Here is a 17,893-nt window from a genome sequence, read left to right as displayed (position 1 = left end):
TACAGCCATGGCACAGGGCAGAACAGCAGTCAAGCAACGGCTGGTTAATTTTGTCCTTATGCCTTCATTGATCAATCCAGAGCAGCCAAGTAACATTTTCCACTGTGCACACTTCTGTGTTGCCACACTCTGGGAGGAGGACCAAGCTTCCTTGAAGCTTTCAGGCTGCCTGGCATCTGCTGCCTTGCTACTGCCATCCATCCCTTCACATACTCTTATGTCCAGTGCATCTCTGCTATTTTGCACTCTTGGTGCCCCTTTAGCACAGCCCAATGTGAGACCTCTGGGTGTGCAGAGGTGAGCCTAGCCCTGTGTACAGAGCAGGTATTTAAAAAGATTCCCAAGAAAAATCTCTAAATGTAACCAACAGGCTTTTCTCATTTACAGTGTGTTTGACCCTACAATATGCAATGACTCGTGGCAAGTTAAATGGTTATTTAGAGTTGCATTTAAGCCCTGCAATTGCAATGTATTACAAGTATGCCCTTGATGAAAAAGAAGAGAACAGTGTTTTCTCCTCCAAATCTGGGAGGGTGTGTGGGAAAGTCTCTCGTTAAAAGAATGAGTAACTCAGTATTTGTAAACCATGAATCAACTCACACAATCCACAAACTGAAAACTGAGTACAAGTGGTGATTTTACTACCACAGGTTTCGGTACTACTACAGCAAAGACAACAGACAACCAAATGATAAAATTTTTTTTTTATTATTCACTTTTGAATTCTTTTACACTTTCCTGATTATTTTGTGTAAGGTGAAACTAGAACTGTTTAAAAGACATACACAAATCTAGTACATCAATAACCAGGTATTTCTTTTTGCTATACTATTCTCACAACCACGTGTGTGCTAGGCAATATAACCGTCACAGAAGCAAACTTTAGGCAGAATACTGGTCAGTAAAAACAAAGCGAAAAGAGCTACCAGATATACAGACAGGCTCGGTTCCACATTCACTACTGCATTTATCAAGCGCCAAGTATTAACTGCACAATTTGTTCAGCTAGTAGAAGGGAGTTTTAAAATCAGTGCATGAAATTCTCTTCAGCAGACAGATGGACAAACAGATGGATCCTATACCTAAGTGGAATGTGAAGGCAGGGGATGATACCACGGGACTGATAGGTGACTATTCCTAATCTTTTCCACTGCATTATTCACGCAACTCTTACTAGGTTTTGTTTAATGGGACATGTTTGAAACATGACAAGGTGAGGACATTTGGAGCTCAAATATTACAAGCATTACAGATGTGTAGGTCTGCATTCCAGTACGAGATGGGAAATCATGAATATTTGAGCCAGTACTTGAGCCAGTTTCCTGGTACTACCAAAGAATGGCAGACAAGAGCTGAAGAATAGAACAGCACTGGCAGCTCTTAAACACCCAAGGAAGAAACCTGTCCTTGGTGAGGTGCAGGCCTCATCCACCATCCTGACATCACCAGGAACCAAAGAAAAGATGATGCATATGGGAGTCCAAAACTGCTTTAATGGAGTTTAAACAGGTGAAAGGGTCAAGGATGAACAGAGTCCAGTGGGAGAATAAAGTGAACTAAAAGATGGCTCAGTGGATTACTTTAAAAGTTTTCAGGATAAATTGAGAATGGGAATACCATGGAGATTTTGATTTACCTAAGAGTAAAGTAATGCAAAAGTGGCAGATCACTTCATGGTATCATTCAAACTAATAAGGCCATTCAAAAAATTGAATCTTCTCCTATTTCAAGTCCATGGCAGTGAACCAAGAGTTTTTACTACTGAAGAATATCTAAGTTGTAACTAGGTAAAAGTTATTGCTGTGGGAAGGGGCTTAGTCATGCATGTGGTATGAGCATGAAAGCACTTTGAGAAGTCAAACCCCAGTTATCTGCCAGTGTAAAGAGTTTGGAAATCAAGCTGCTAACTCCCGTTTCCCTCCTCCCCAAAACAAACCCCATCCCCAGAAAGACAGGATTGACAAAGTGAGCTTTTGACTGAAAGTGGTGCCTCAGACTCGGTTACAAATGTCTACAGAGTGTGCCTGTTCAACTACCTCATAGCAGTGTCCCTAACTGGAATGCCATATCTTGGATTGTTTTCCTTCCATGCCCCAGTGTCACAATAGAATCTCTATAACTTTCTGTACAACTTTACAACAGAATTGTACTTCAACTATTTTGGTGCCAAATTAAGCTCGCCAGAGTTACATAATTGATGTCTACTTGTCTACCAAGAAGAGTTTTGTAAAGTCAATTGCAATCACAAAACCCTTTATTATTATTATCATCACAGTGTTCAGTTAAAAATATAAACACGGTAATCGGAACTGTAAATGTTCAGAATAGGAAAGTTCGGAATGCCATTGGAATAACCGACCTCCGCTCTAGGTACACAAAACACCAACCAACCGGTTTTACCCCACAGACAGTTTTTGCTACGTTGAGGTTGTGAAAGTCAATGTACTATTCTTTTTGCTTGTCGCACAAAGGGATTATGTGTAGGATACAGGGTGACATTGAACATATAGTGAAGCGTGACAGCCATTAGTTCTCTCCCTCCCCAGCATCCCCTTCATCTCCCTGGTTTTCCGACGTCCATAGCTGTAAGGAAATACAAACACGTGTTTATGCTGGAAGCACAGTTAATTACAATTGTCAGGAAAGGGAAGACAGCGTAATTAGTAGTAGCTGTGCAATTTTCTCAGCTAAGAGCAATGCAGAACTGAACTTAATAGTAAAGCTGAAGAATAATAAACTAGAACATGAATAAAAGATAAGCAAGAAGCTAGCACAAGCCAGGAAGTTTCACATAAAACTGTTGAGAACAAACTCCACTCTGTGTTACAAAAGGAATCTGAGTTTGTTACAGCAGTTAACAAGAGATTCGTAGTTTGAACAAGCAAGTCTAACTGGTCTGGTTACAAAAAGCATCGCAGTTAACACATGCAGTTAACGCCTCAGAAAAAGCTTTTAACGGCACAGAACCGCATCAGCTTTCAGATGCTGAGTCCCACTTCAGAGTGCAGCAGCCTAGAGTGCAGTGGTTTGCCCCATGGTACTCACAGTGAGGTTGTCCCTAAGCAGCTGCATGATCAGGGTGCTGTCTTTGTAGGACTCTTCATTCAGCGTGTCCAGCTCTGCTATCGCTTCATCAAATGCCTAAAAACATAAACACAGCCCTTTCACATTCAGCTTCCTGAAGTCACTTCTGCTTATACAGAAGCTTAAAATCTGCCACACTACTATCCATGTTCTATAAAAACTATCCACGTTCTATAATAAAGCTTCAAGTATTTTTCTTTCCCACCACAAGAAGAAATGTAAAACAAAGTGAGCACCAGATCCTAGACAGCCAGGGCAAAACAGAAGGGGTGCCCAGATAAAAGCCCATAAAACATTACTAAATGCCAATACCAAATACTGAAGAGACAAGAGCACTCTATGTGTCATGCTGAAAAATGGTTCACATAGCTTGAAGTCAGGTTTAAGACAACATTTACAAAAAAAACCACTTTCATTAAAAACTAAGGTCTCCCTGGTCTAAATAAGCAGTGAAAGACAAAGGTACCATTACTTGAATGAGTATATACTTATATACATTGTACATGAGTCAGTAGACAAGAAAATGGAACACAAGACTTTTCGACAGTGGGGAGGAAGGTTTCCAATTTCTTTTCAAAACAGCAGAGGAAATCAGGTATGTTCCACTAGAGATTAACAAAGCCATTCTTCCCATCCATCTGTTGCACATGAAAATCAATGCTGTGAGTCTGAGAGCCGTAACTGCTATTTCTTCATTCAGGTTTCAAACAGATGTAAGCATTTTAACTAAAAAAGGCAAGAACAGCAGCAGCATTTTACAGCACAGCATCACTTCTTGCTACAAAGTCTTACTGAAGTGCATATTAAGAACACAAATATTCACCTAATGCCATGTTATTCAACTTACTACCAGACAATTTTCACAGACACAAAAAGCTCCATTTAGAAGACTAATCCCATTTTAGGAAGAAGGCTAAGGAAAAAATGACTGGCTATTTGTTTGCCACAACCCATCACAAAAGCTCTTTTTGGTCTCTGGAGAGAGAGGCACACATGCATATGGATAACAAGGACATTTAGGGCTACAAAGACTGGCACACAGACAACACTTCATGTAGTGGCTAAGTGCTTCAATTTAAATAAGTATTTCACTTTAGAATTGCTAAATTAATTCAAGTGTTTTCAATTTTGACACAAACACATTCTAAGAGAATTAGGGGGACATTAAACAGAGGCAATTTGTCTTCCCTGTCACTGGAACAGCTGCAGTAGCAAATTAGCCTTACCCAAAGCTAAGCTAGTCAAGCAAACCAACTTACCTGAAAATATACTACAATGACAACCATTTTATGACAGCATTTTTAAGGAATTTGATATGAGAAAGCATTATCATCTACAAAGTGCTACTGTAACCATGTAATTACCTCCTCAGCCTCCACAAAAATCGGTGATATGAAGAGTGTGCTTACCGTCTTTGCCAGATTACAGGCTTTTTCAGGAGAATTTAGGATCTCATAGTAGAAGACAGAGAAATTTAGAGCCAAACCGAGTCGAATGGGGTGTGTTGGCTGCATCTCTTTCTTGCTAATTTCAAATGCCTCCTGATAAGCTTGCTGGGAGTTTGCTACCGTTGCTGCAAAGAAGCAATTACAACCACATAAATACACAGTACATCTCTCTACTTCACTGGGGAAGCAATTATATTCTTAGCCTAGACTACCATGTCACCAGAAATTCATACAATTACCTATGCACAGACACGTCTTTCAATGTTTTTACATGCAAAAGCCTTCCACTTGCCAAACAATTAATGCTGAAATAGATTTTTTATTAGAAACTTAAAATAAAATTTATTCAACAAATTCCAACCAATCTGAATAGACACAAACTCTACTTAAGCGTTCTGGTTTAAAATATTCATTTTCAGCCCAGCTGAAGAAGTCATAGTTATCAATAATAAATCCAGACAAAACCATATGGGGAAGAAGAGGTAACTAAACTGCTGCAGTTAGGTCATGAACTTTGTATTTCAAGTTGGGGTTTCAGGGCAAAGCTAAGTTTGCAATTCATGGACTACATCAGACACTCAGGAATTCAGACAGTTCAGCACTGTTTTCCCATTTCAGAATTTATGACTTCAGAACCCAGAAGCCCAATATCCCATATTTGTATGGAGAAAGTTTGTAAACAGTGAAGACTTGAGCTGAATTCATAGTGTAAACATGAGATCAAACAAATGAAGCATTTTCTATGAGAAAGAAACCTACATTCTGCAGGAAAATGATTTACACTGCCACATATACTTGAAAACTAGCTACAGTGGTCAGGGGCTGCAAGCAGAGTTTCACAGCATTGGTGAACATCTGACAAACACTTTTATTAATTTCAGTGAAGTCTTTCTCCTAAAGTGACTTGCACTGCACCTATCTTCATAACTACAGAGCAGCAGTAAAAACAAATAAATACAGGATGTTGGGGAAAAGAATACAAGTGAGTTTTATACTTGATTCTGCTTGGTCCACAGAGAGAGAGATTTCGTTTCTACTTACTTTGCTTATTGTCCCCAGATGCCACCTCTGAGAGGTATCTGTAGTAATCACCTTTCATTTTCAGATAGAAGACCTTGCTTTCTGGCTGCGTGGCATTGACAATAAGGTATTTATCCAGGAGTTCCTGAGAAAGATTAAAAAAAAAGTAGTGTTTCCTGAGTCATAAAAATAATGTCTGAAACAGAGCCTTTGTTACAATGGTGAGCATGAACTGTTCAAACAGTAACAATGACTTCTGTCATGACTTACGCAGACTCCTGTGTTAATCTCTTTGCCTACTGCTGTCTAAAGTCTGGGAAAAAAAAGATAAACTACCTGTAGCCTAATCTATGGAGAGCTGAAAATGTGCTATGTTGATCCTACCCTCAATTCCCTCCTGCAGGATCTGAAGGCTATCAAGGCTTAAGCCTGCTGATGCAAACCCACATCCATGACCAAAGTAATGAAAAGCAGCAGCTGGAAATTAGCACATCTGGTCACTTTTGCTGCCACAAATTTGAATTCTATGCGAGCTGTGAAATTGTCCACCATAATCTGATTCTATCTCCAACTTCAGCTGAAAAGTTTGACAGTGGCACAGGCAGCACACTCAGAAAGAGATGCAAAGATTGAGTGCACTGACAGCATCTGCTCCTGACTGATCTTAAGCAAATGGAACAACAATAAAAGGAATCCCTCCTGTCTGAGTGACAGAAAGAGCAAAATGAGACTGGGAGAAGAACCACACACCTTCTCCATTAAAAAAAAAGTACTAAACAAGACTCAGGACATCAGCACTCATTAATTAAGGAATTTAAACAGCAGGCCTTCTAGCAGGACTCATGTCAGTGAGTTTTGTTGTCATGGTGAACCCCCTCCAGCCAGCAGCCAGGGGTCTTCAACATGGCCTTGTTTGCTTTTTGCTGCTAAAAACATATACTCTTTTATAACAAATTCCCTAAGAAGCAAGCTAAATGACTTAGCTCCATTCTAGGAACTAGAATTGGACCCAAGCATGTAGCTATGCAAAATTATTCCCCTGCTAAGGTGCTGCAGTGTCTACAGCACTACTAAAATTCCTTAAGCCTCTCTGAAGAATGCTGCAGTACTAACTACTGTTATTTTTGCTGTTGGATTATTACCAGAACATCATTGCAGATATCCTGCAATTCAGCCTCAATTTTCTCACGATATTCTTTTCCCATCTGCTGTTTCTTCTCGTTTCTCTCTGTTTTCTGTTCGATGCTGGAAATCACACGCCAGGACGAGCGACGGGCACCGACCACGTTCTTGTAGGCCACGGAGAGGAGATTCCTTTCTTCATTGGACAGTTCATGTCCCTGCTCAGTGACAGCCTTCATAGCAGCAGCCATGTCATCGTAACGCTCGGCCTGCTCAGCCAGCTTGGCTTTCTGTACCAACTCACTTTTATCCATGGCTGTCCTGCAATGAGCGAGGAATAAAAAGAGAGAAAAATGTCTCCATGGTCTGCACTGAAAGTTCATGCTGAAGCAGATCTTACACGCAGTAATAAAAGGGAAATCTATTGACTGTAATAAAGTAATACAAAAGGTTTCTTTTAAAAAATGTATTTGACCTTTTGCCAAATGTGTATCATTTCCATGTGTAAATGACTAATGACAATCCTGAAGACATGAAAGCATCATTCTTCAAAATGCAGCAAAAGTCATATTGGTATTAAGCACAGCCCTATCTGAAGCTCTCCTCTTTCCTTTACCAGCCACATCTCACTCAGATGGGGAGATATTTACCAAGAAACCACCAAGTGCTGGGGCTTTTTCAGCTTTGTTTGTTTGTTGTTGCTGTTGTCGTTTGTTTCCCTCCACTGCAGTACAAGAGCAACTACTCAGGAGCACTGAAGCACTGGACAGCTCCTTCTGACACTGAAGATTTTTGGCAAGTTAGAGATGTTTCTGTGGGTTTACATAAACCATACCCAGGAAAGCAGTAGTGTTGGCAACTATGGAAAGTACATTTATAACGTTCTGCCAGAAAATAACGTGGGTTATTTTGCATATGCATCAACATACACACAATGGACAACTCTACACAGCTAGGGTGGCTGCAGTCTCAGGTTTTCAAGACCTTTTAAATAACATTGACATTCATAAAATCTGAATGGGACGTGGCCCACACAATGGTCACTGCTACAAAGCAAATTGCTTATATGGAATCAGCTTGTTTATAATTTCTGATAATGCAGTTTAGCAACCAAAGCTGTGAAAGCACTTCACATGGCCACAGGGTCACTGAAAAGCTTATGCTAGGGAGAATGAATAAACCACCCAGGGCCAGGCTCACAGGAGAAAGTAAAGCAGCTTCTTTGCCTTTATCAAAATGGACCTCAATACTTCACAAACTTACAGACAACTCAAATTAATCTGTAAAATTTCTCCAGGTCAGCAGGTACAATTTTGGACACATCTAGAACTTATTCTCATCAGTACCGAGCATAATTATCCCCTCCCACTCCTAAATCCTAATCAGGGCTCTCACTGTCTAGGTAAGTTGTCAGGCTGAGACTTACAGCCTAAAAACCACTTTTAAAACAAAAATAAAAACCAAACAAGAACAGTAAGTTTACAATTGTATTTCACAGACTTCTGTTCATTACAGAAGCACCTACAGTCCTATTAGGAAGAACCAACATGCTGAAAGAGATTGCTGCAGCCTTTTTCCTGGCTCTCATCTTTGAAGATTCCAGTCTGACAGGCTTCTGATGAAGAACATCTTGCACACACTGCTCAGCTTGTATTTTACTCCAACGATCACCAACCACACTATTATAGAGGAAAAACAGTCCCCTGTACCAAATCCTCAAACAGGACAATGAGACACAGACCCAAATTCCAATTGTGATACATTCCCAAATACACACACGGCTCACACTGCTGAGGATGAGTCCTAACTACAAAATTATTTTGAGATAAGCACATTCAGTACCTCCAGCTGAAGATATTCCACTTTAGCAAAAAACCAAATCACCCATGATATCAAGTCAAAAATTGCTATTTCACATTAAAGTTCCTGAAGTAAACCCAGCAACCAAGTGTACCTGCTCTGTATCTGCAAGTCACACTCACTCCTGCTTGTGTTCGATCCTTTGAAAATTCTAATACATGCATCTTTGTAAGGCACTCAAAGTAAGGACAAGGAATACTACAACCAGCCTCCTGGAAAGGGATCTTTCACTGCTAAGTAAAGCTGGGCTCTGGGTCAGCTCCATTTCAAGTGCTGTGTTTAAACCAGTGGATTCTGGGACCTATTAAAAGGTGCCACACATACTTCAGATCAAAGCCCTGAAATTTGTTTTCATGACATGGTGACTGTGAGCAGCACTGTGACAACTTGTGGTAAGGCACGATTCATTTGGTTCTCTCTCCCCCAGTAAGCTTTTACCCTGGGGATATTACCATTGGTTTCCACAGGCTTATCAAACAGCCAGCTCCTGATGATGGAAAAGGTTAAGTGGGATTTGTGATGTGCTTTGTTTCTTCCTACTTTAAAGGCTATCACAGCACCAATGCAGAACAAGCCTAAGGAAATCATCAGACCATTTCCCCTTGAGACAACCCATCCCACTTTTCCCTGTCGAGTCTTTCAAACCTTGTAAACCATTCCCTTAACTCAGCACTATTTGCAGACTATGCGCTCAAGGCAGGAAGTAATTTGTGAGTGGTATTTCTCTAGTCACTCACTAAAATCTGAACATGAGCAAAGTACACCTGAAGAATGCTTTTTACATTACAAGAGACAACTTTAAACAACAGGACATTGAAACTAAACCGTTTCAGAGCACTTTTCATTTCTTCATTGTCTGCACAGCTTCTAGAAGTATTTCTACTGCAAACATCTTTTCCTCTTCTTCTCATGGAATGTGATTGTTATGTGGAAGCAGACTGCTTGTTGAAATGCAGAGGCAAGTAGCTCCAACTGAGTTTACATTTTGCCATTGAAAAGTCACTTCGTTTTATCTTTGATCTGCACTTTGCCAATAGTGGTCTAATCTGCAGACAAGTCATCTGTGCAGAATTCTGTTTACAAACAATACAGTTTAGTTTTGAAAGGGTGTAGAGTTTGTTTTATCAAGCTTACTGACATATTTATATTTAGATGCAAGACAGTTCACAGAAGTCAATCGGTTCATATAAGGACACATGAAGGAAATCACAAAGAGAACTGCACATGAAGGAAAACACTAAGACCTAATGGATAAAAGAGATCCAGAAACCAGTTTAACACATCAATTATACAAGTAAAATACCAGCACAAAGATCAGAATGTTGCTTCTCATCAAGCAACTTTCCTCAGCAATGTAACTAATTTATGCACATGAAAGTCATTTATGCATATATGAAACACAAACTCATCACTAAAGATGGAGCTCCTGAGTACTTCACTGGCTTAGTTTTGACACAAGAATTCAGTGTACAGAGGCTTGATTTTAGTTAATTTGTGTTAACATCTGTACTGTTAGCAGGCTTGCTATGAAACACAAGTATTATTCAGCAACATGGATTTAACAGAACTTAAATGCAGTAAGAAAATCACTGCCCACACCAGAATATCTGCCAATGACAGTAAGCCTACCATTACTTCCTTCCCAGGATGCTGCATAAAGGAACACTCAAAATCCTCATTTGATTCTCCATTGCTTACCTTGTTAGAAGCTTGGAGAGAGCTTTGCAGAGCTATGCTGGCTTGAGCTCCATAAGAGGGAAGTGTTTGCCAGAAGGAAAAAAGATACAAGGAAAGGAGTGATGTTTGAAAAGGCAAAGAAGCAACTATCAGTTATAACTGGTCCCTCCCAGAGAGGAGATGAAAGCCACACTCTAACAATGGACCAGTGTGCCATGGTCTGAAACAAGCAAAGCCTAGAGCTAAAAATACACCTAGGCCACACACAGAAGCCATCTACCAAAGGTTACCTGCAGCTAGGAGCAAAACACACAGAGGTGATGAACAGGAGGCTGACAGGAATGGTCTATTCTAGCACTGGTAAAGCCATGCCATGGTGGCAAAGGGAAAAGAGGGAAGATGGAAAAAGGAGCAGAGACGTGCAGATCACAGCCATGGAGGAGTCCTGAAAGTTGCCTGTTCTAAGCAGAAGATTCTGATATTAGATGCATGAACACAGTTCAAATTCTTAAGACACTGTCTTCTTAAGAATCTGCCCAACACGACTTAGCAGCCCTCGAAAAAGAAGTGGCTGGACATTGTTCACAATAAGGAATGCCAACCACTGCCCAGCAGTCACAGCCAATAGCACCAGCTGCCAGAAATTTCAATCACCTGAAGTCCCACACTCAAAATGCAATTTTTTTACTATTTTTTCCCTCTATCTCCCATACAGCCTAGAGCTCTTTCAATCTCTCTTACAAATGCAGAAGAGCATGTATGCAGGCACTGTAAGTTACAAGTGCTTACTCACACTCCAGAAAAGCTTTACACTTGTGTGGTCAAGACTGAAACACATCACAAAGCATCAAAGGTGAAGGTATGGACCTACAAAACTCACTAGTTTGTAGCTGCCTGCATCTTTCAGTGAGTGGAAGATGCAGTGAGAAGGAGATGGTGTGGCCAGCCTGGGAACAGCACCTGGGGTCAGGACACCCATGGATCTTTCAAGAGTGGATGGACACACAGAGCTGGAGGTTTACATCCCATTAACAGCTGAGGGGTAAAACATGCAGCTACTGTTCTTCAGAAGACTGCAGGATTTTGAGAACTACAGCTTACTCCTTAGTACTTATTCCATCTGCTCTGTAGCCTTTATTGGTTCCCATTCCTATGGCCTCTTTAAGACAAAGCCAAAATGAATCAGAACTAACTGTGCTTAAAGTCTGTAAAAATCAAATGAAAACTGACACTGAAATAATCTGGCTTATATAACATATTGAACTGACAGGACAATACTAATAAGCTTACGTTGGTCTGAAGTCTGCTGCTCTTGATGACCTGTTCTTCTGATGCTAATTAAGTCATTGATTTTTGTGCACTGTTTTTCTCTCTACAGCAAGCATGAGAATCTATCAGACCAACACTTCCACTTTGTAGAAAAGAACTGGTGAGAAAGCAGTGTAGTTATTGGTTTGACATACTGGTCCCTAACGAGTTGAGCAGAGCTGCAGGTTACCAGACCTGCACATTTCACTGTGAGAAAGGAATACAAAACGAGGTTTGGTGAAATGGGAGGCAATCATACCTCCCAGTCATAAGCTCTCTAAGTCCACTCAAATTCTAACAGAAGAGGCAGCAGACTGGTACAGAATTGGCAGTTCAGTATTCCAACAATATGTGAACACACCTTATTTGATTTCTGGACAGGCAATTGATTCTGAAAATAAACATTCATGTGAGGTGAGTGGTATCTCAAATTACAGTTCTGTAACTACAGAGAGTAAGAGCTCTGGGGACATTATTTCTAAAATAAAAACAAAATCATTCTTCACCATTCAGGTACACACATGCTGACACAAGTACCTGCGTGATGGGGATGGCATTCCCTGACAACTGGACAGTGCTTCCAACATTTATTTTTTACAGGAAATGGAGTGCAACTTTTGCAGTTGAGTGCAAGGAACTTTCCTTGCTTTCCTGCAGTATGAGGCATTTGATTAGTTGTGTTTCTCTAGATGGTTCCCTCAAAGGCTACCATGGGTTGTTAAATAACTGATTAGAAAATGAATGGCTCTGGTAAGATCTGAACAACAAAATCTTCCTGTCAGAAGCCTGGGTATAATAAGTTCAATAAAATATCCTGCAAACATAATGAGGGAAAAAGGAATATGACTTCACAGCTGTGATATTCTTGCTGACCTTGTACAGCACATAACTTCAGCCTCCTCTGCATCTACCCTGGCCTTCAGCTCAAATCTCCATGCAAATGTTGAGATAAAATTAACATTCTTTAAAGCCATGCCTCACCCTGCTCTGGCCATCTGCTGCCATCATTACTTGTTGCTTTGTAAAATTGAATAAAATGACACTCAATGGTTTTCAGTCTCCATAGAGAATTACAAAATACCTATGACCACTACCAACAGCATGTGGGGACACTGATATTGTATGGATATCTCAAATTTAGTGACAGCAGCCTTGCTCTTCCTAATGTCAGGCTGAAAAGCAGAGCTCTGCTCTTGCCTATGGCCCATTGCTCAGAACAGCTGCATGGAGACATGCTGGCACTTCCACAGCACAACATCCCCACATGGCAACACCTTTTTGTTCCAACCAGCAGAATTGGTTTTGGCTAGAATCCAGGTGGAAATTGTGAGTAAACCCCAAAAAATCTTCCCCCAGGCATAAAGTTCACACCAAACTAATGTATTCATATCACAGGTAAATCAATTTTGTTAATAATAAACTGACAGTATTTATATTACAGGGTGGGGCAAGAAATGTGGCCATGTAACAGACACACCACTGTAATGCCTGGTAGTAGGATACCACACGGATCAGAGCAGGAGCTTTTACCTCATTAACCAAATAATTATTTACTGAGCTCCTCCTCATCCGAGTTTATTCACATGCATCACAAAAAGCTGCATACTGGCACAGGCCTGCTCAGGAAAAAATAAAACGACTCAACATCAAAATAGCAGAGATCAGAACATGCGGTACTGACATAATGAGGTTGAGAAAACTGCACCAGGCCCATCTGTGCAACGAGTCTATCACTTTATTGGTACCCATTTAATAAACAAAATATGATACAGGGGATATTTTTGCAGTCCTTTAATACGAAGGGAGAAATAGGCACTTGTGTTCTTGTTCTCTTTTCTAGACCAGATTGTATCTCATTATTGTTTTAAAATAAAAGTAAGCTCATTTTTTTTCATGTAAAGTTATTGTAATTTCTGACTGAGGTGTCCTGCGTTAGTGAACATGTGAAAACACAAATATTCCTACAGCCACTGGAGATACAAACCATTACAAACATTGCCAAAGTCTCTGATATTTTTCCATGGGAATTCAGCTTTTATAGTGCTGCATGATGTGTTTTTTTGTTTTCCTATCACTGGAAAATGTATTTTAACTATTAATAAGGAATCTATCTAAAAGCAAGCAATCTATATTGTGATCTTTGTGTGAGATGTATTTATGCCAATACAGTGGTTGTGTGCCACTGTTATTTCAACATCCCAATTAATACCTGGTTATACCTACCTCAAACAAAACCCATAGCCATTAGATCTGGGCTACTGCCCAGCCTTTTGTAGGCTGGGACTGGCTTGAACCAACCTTCTTTCCTGTGGAGGCCTCCCTAAACGCATCTCTATTCCCAAAGGGGCAAGAATGATCAAAATCGGAAAACCCTAAACGCATTTTGTTCCCTTCTAAAGCGCTCATACACGGCCATGACCACCTACGTGGGCCGGCTCACGGGCACGGCAGCTGCGCTCTCCGGGGCTGGGCACGGAGCTCCCGGCGTTGGGAAGCCCGAGGCCGGCCCGGGGCCAGCCCGGCCTTGCGGTGGTGCGGGCGAGCTCCGGGCAGCGCCGCTCGGGGCCCGGGCGCGCAGCCCTTCCAGCCGGGCGGGCCCAGGTGAGCGCGGCCGCGCCCCGGGCACCGAGTGACTCACCGGGGCGGGGCGGGGCAGCGCCGGCCGCTCGCCGAGGGGCGGCGCCGCCCGCCGGGGCCCGCCGGGCGAGGGTCGCACCGTTACCCGGGTCAGGGGACGCAGGAGCGGGGAGGGAGAACCGGGGACCCTCCCGCGGGGACCCCCGCACGGCGCGCCCGCCGCGGCCTGCGGCTCCCCGCGCGGGGTGGAGCGGAGCGGAGCGGGCGGGGGGCAGGCCGGGGCGGGCCGGCCCGCGGGTCGCGATGCCGATGCCCCGCGATGGCGATGCCCACCGCGATGGCGGCCGCGGGCCCTCACCTGGCGGCGCGCGCGGATCCCACGGGCGGAGGCGACGGCAGCGGCGGCCGCTCGCACGGACACGCGCACACACCCTGCGGCGCTCGGCCCCGCTTCCGCCGCGCGACACGCCCCCTTCCGGCGCCAGGGGGCGCCACCGCCCCGCGCACCGCCCCGGCGGGACGGTCGCCATGGCGACGGGGCTTATCCCGCCCGGCCCGGCCCGGCCCGGCCCCGGGGCTCAGCGGGTCCCGCCCGCCGTGTGAGCGCACCCCGAGCGGGGAGAACCCAGAGACACGGCCCGTGGTGCGCTCACAGCCCGGCATCCGCCGCTCTTTGTCTCCGTGGAGCTCCCTTGTGCCGCAGGAAGCGCCGGGGTGGTGGCAGTCCGGGCAGGGGCTGCGGCGGCCTGGAAGTGCCCCAGTTTCTCCGGCAACAAAAGAAACAGTTTCTTGCCTTTTCGCACTGCTGGACCTCTTGCCTTTTCTTTGGCCGGACCTCACGGTAGTCACAAAATCACAGGATTGATTAGGTTGGAAAAGACCTCTAAAATCACCAAGTCCGACCTGTGACTGACCACCTCCGTGCCAGTTAGAGCGTGGCACGGAGTGCTGCCCCCGGCCTGAAACACCAGCAGGGACAGCGACCCTGCCACTTCCCTGAGTACGCCATTCCAAAGGGATGTATCCTCGGAAAACAGGCACTGCGGTTATTCTGTGCACCCTCAAAATAAAATTACACAAATGCTTTCAATTGCAAAATCACCTATAAATGCTGTTTTAGTAGCAGCTCTTCCCTACAATTTCAGTTGCATGTTTTCCCTGAAAAATGTCTTCTCTTCAGTTGCATGTTTTCACTGAAAAATCAAGATCCTTACTGGCTAGATAAGTTTTATGCAACTAATAAGATTTTCTAGGGAAATGGCAAAAGAGAACATTTTTGGGGCATGACGAGAAGTCTAGCTTGGTCTCCAAAAAGGAATCCAAGTAAAAGAGTTCAGTTTTGTAATCCATATAATCCTTTTGGATAAGAAGTGACAGGACACACAACTCAATTGCTCTGCACCCAGATCTCAAATTTATGGCAGCAACACTCGTCATAGTGTTATTATTTGGGCTCAGTTCAATTACAGCGTCCCAGAGTCCAATTTTCTCTTCTACTTTCGGATACAGTCCTGGGCCCATCAAAGTCACTGTCAGATTCCTTTTTGGTGATGGAAGGACTTCATTAATTTCCTGCTTAGTCTCAGTCCAAAGGTTAATTACTTTGGAAAGTCAGAAGGAAAATTGCTTGGTACCCACAAGTTATCTTAAGCTGCAAACACTGATTCAGCTCCATTAGTTGCTGTCATCACTCTCTTTTTTCTTTTCTAGGCAAAACTTGTTTTTTCCCCTGATCTTCCCCATAGTCCTTATCGTCTCAGTTTCTATTTGGGCCATTCCCAGTGTTCTTGCTGAGGCCTTGGGGTGCTGATTCATGGCAGAATCACTTGGTTTTGACACTCCTTGCACGCCTTGCCTGCATATCTGTGTACCATACTCAGTTTGCAGAGGTGTGCTGTCGACACCTGTTCATTTAGACTCCCACTGTGCCTCCCTCACCCTGCTCCCCTTCCTGCCTGTGCTATCACAGCTCATGCCTCTTACTTCCAGTGAGGTGCACTGAGCTCCTTTCACACAGCTCCTCCAATTTGTCCACACAAAATTCTCATCATCACCGCTGAGGTGCTTGCAGTCCTTCTCAACTGGTACTTTTGGAACATGCAATCTCCACCTCGGCATCCAGGTGGGACAGTTCCATGCTGCGTAGTCATAGAGGTGAAGCATCACCCTCTGCTTTCACTGAGCTCCTGCAGCTGCGTCCCTGCTGGGCCAGAGGCCACTGAGACATAACTGTGCTAATGATACAGATCATTCCTCCCTGAGCTCTTCCTGCCCTGGGGCCTTCCCAGCCCTGTGCCTGCTCTGGTGCAAGAGATAAGCAGGGCATCCTATTGTAAATGTAGGTGTGCTGATGAGGGAAGAGAATGATGCATCTGATTCTATGTTCTTAAAAAACTAATTTATTACACTATATTATATTAAAAAATATTATACTATACTAAAAATTCAGAAAAAACTTACTAAATATTAAAAAATAATAATGAAAACTAGTGATATTACACTATTATATTTAAAATACTATACTAAAAATACAGAAAAAACTTACTAAATGCTAAAAAATAATAATGAAAACTCGTGATATTATACTATATTATATTAAAAATACTATACTAAAAAATACTAAAAAACCCCTTACTAAATACTAAAAAAAAATAATGAAAACTCGTGATATTATACTATATAATATTAAAAATACTATACTAAAAATACAGAAAAAAACTTACTAAATACTAAAAAAAAAGAAAACTCGTGATATTATACTATATTATATTAAAAATACTATACTATACTAAAAAATACTAAAAAAACCCTTACTAAATACTAAAAAAAAACCTCATGACTCTTTTCAGTCTCAACCCTACTTAACCCTAATTAGCCAGTGAGTTAAACAACACACACCAAAATCCAATTAAGCAATCACCTTGTCTTGGTTTAGAGCAAAATTTCAGTCCAGAGCAGGTTCTAAGAGGTCTAAAGAAAAGGAAAAGAAAAACTACAGTCTAGGGACTCTTCTTTGCCTCAGCCAGCTAAAACTAACTAAAAGCAAAAGGAGAGCTCTCTGTCTTGCCGTCTGTTTGTCCGCAGACAACACAGTCTTGGAGGAGGAATGCGGGGGAGTACGTGCAATGTCTGAGCGAAGAAAAAAAAAACTGTGCGATTCTTCTCTCCCCCCTTTCACTCTCTGCAACAAGTCTTAAAAGTGCAAAACTTATTATTATTCAGCATAAACTAATAAGACGATTTAAAGATAAAAGCATCATATAGTTAACTTAAGACACACCTGTAAGTAAACAATCTCCAAACACATTCTACATAAACACAACATAAGAAAAGCAAATGAAATAAAAATTGTTTTTCTTTTCTCTAAAACCTCTAGCTGCTTTTCAGCTTCCCAGAAAAAAAATCCTAAACAAAAAAAAAAATCAGGTCAAAAAACTGTGAATACCACAGCACCCTGAAGTTCCTCCAGGGATGGTGAAGGCTGGAACCAACACCAAACCTCAACTCTGAAAAAGCTTGTGCCAGCAGCAAGTGGTTCAATGTGTCACCTTTCAGAGGAGGAAGTGCACATCAGCTCAAAGGATCTGAGACAAGCGATACCAAACTCTGTGCAAGAACAGCCTTTACCTCAGGGACAGGCTGGATCCATGAGTAAACAAGCACAGGAGAGAGACCAGGCTGCCTGGCTCTCCAGCAGAAAACATCCTGCTGTGTGCTTTTTCCCAAAGAGCCACATTTCAGGTAGATAAGGGTGAGGTATAAATGGAGTTTGGCTTTAGCAGCTGGTCGGTGCTAAC

At 42.4% G+C, this 17,893-nt stretch overlaps 1 protein-coding gene across 1 annotated transcript; it reads right to left on the bottom strand.

Annotated features, from left to right (window-relative positions):
- Nucleotides 1–689: 689 nt before the first annotated feature.
- On the bottom strand, nt 690–14,562 carry YWHAB (tyrosine 3-monooxygenase/tryptophan 5-monooxygenase activation protein beta). The gene is made up of 6 exons (XM_030963173.1): nt 14,455–14,562; nt 6,695–6,995; nt 5,574–5,697; nt 4,494–4,657; nt 3,046–3,141; nt 690–2,583 (listed from the first exon to the last, which is right to left on the bottom strand). Exons 2-6 carry the CDS (start codon nt 6,986–6,988, stop codon nt 2,527–2,529), a joined length of 735 nt encoding a protein of 244 aa, XP_030819033.1. The 5' UTR covers nt 6,989–6,995; nt 14,455–14,562; the 3' UTR covers nt 690–2,526.
- Nucleotides 14,563–17,893: the final 3,331 nt, after the last annotated feature.

This window comes from Camarhynchus parvulus, chromosome 20 (assembly GCF_901933205.1).
Source record: "Camarhynchus parvulus chromosome 20, STF_HiC, whole genome shotgun sequence".
NCBI classification, from domain to species: domain Eukaryota; kingdom Metazoa; phylum Chordata; class Aves; order Passeriformes; family Thraupidae; genus Camarhynchus; species Camarhynchus parvulus.
Note: the sequence above shows the minus strand (reverse complement) of the source record. Positions and strands in the feature narration are given on the sequence as shown.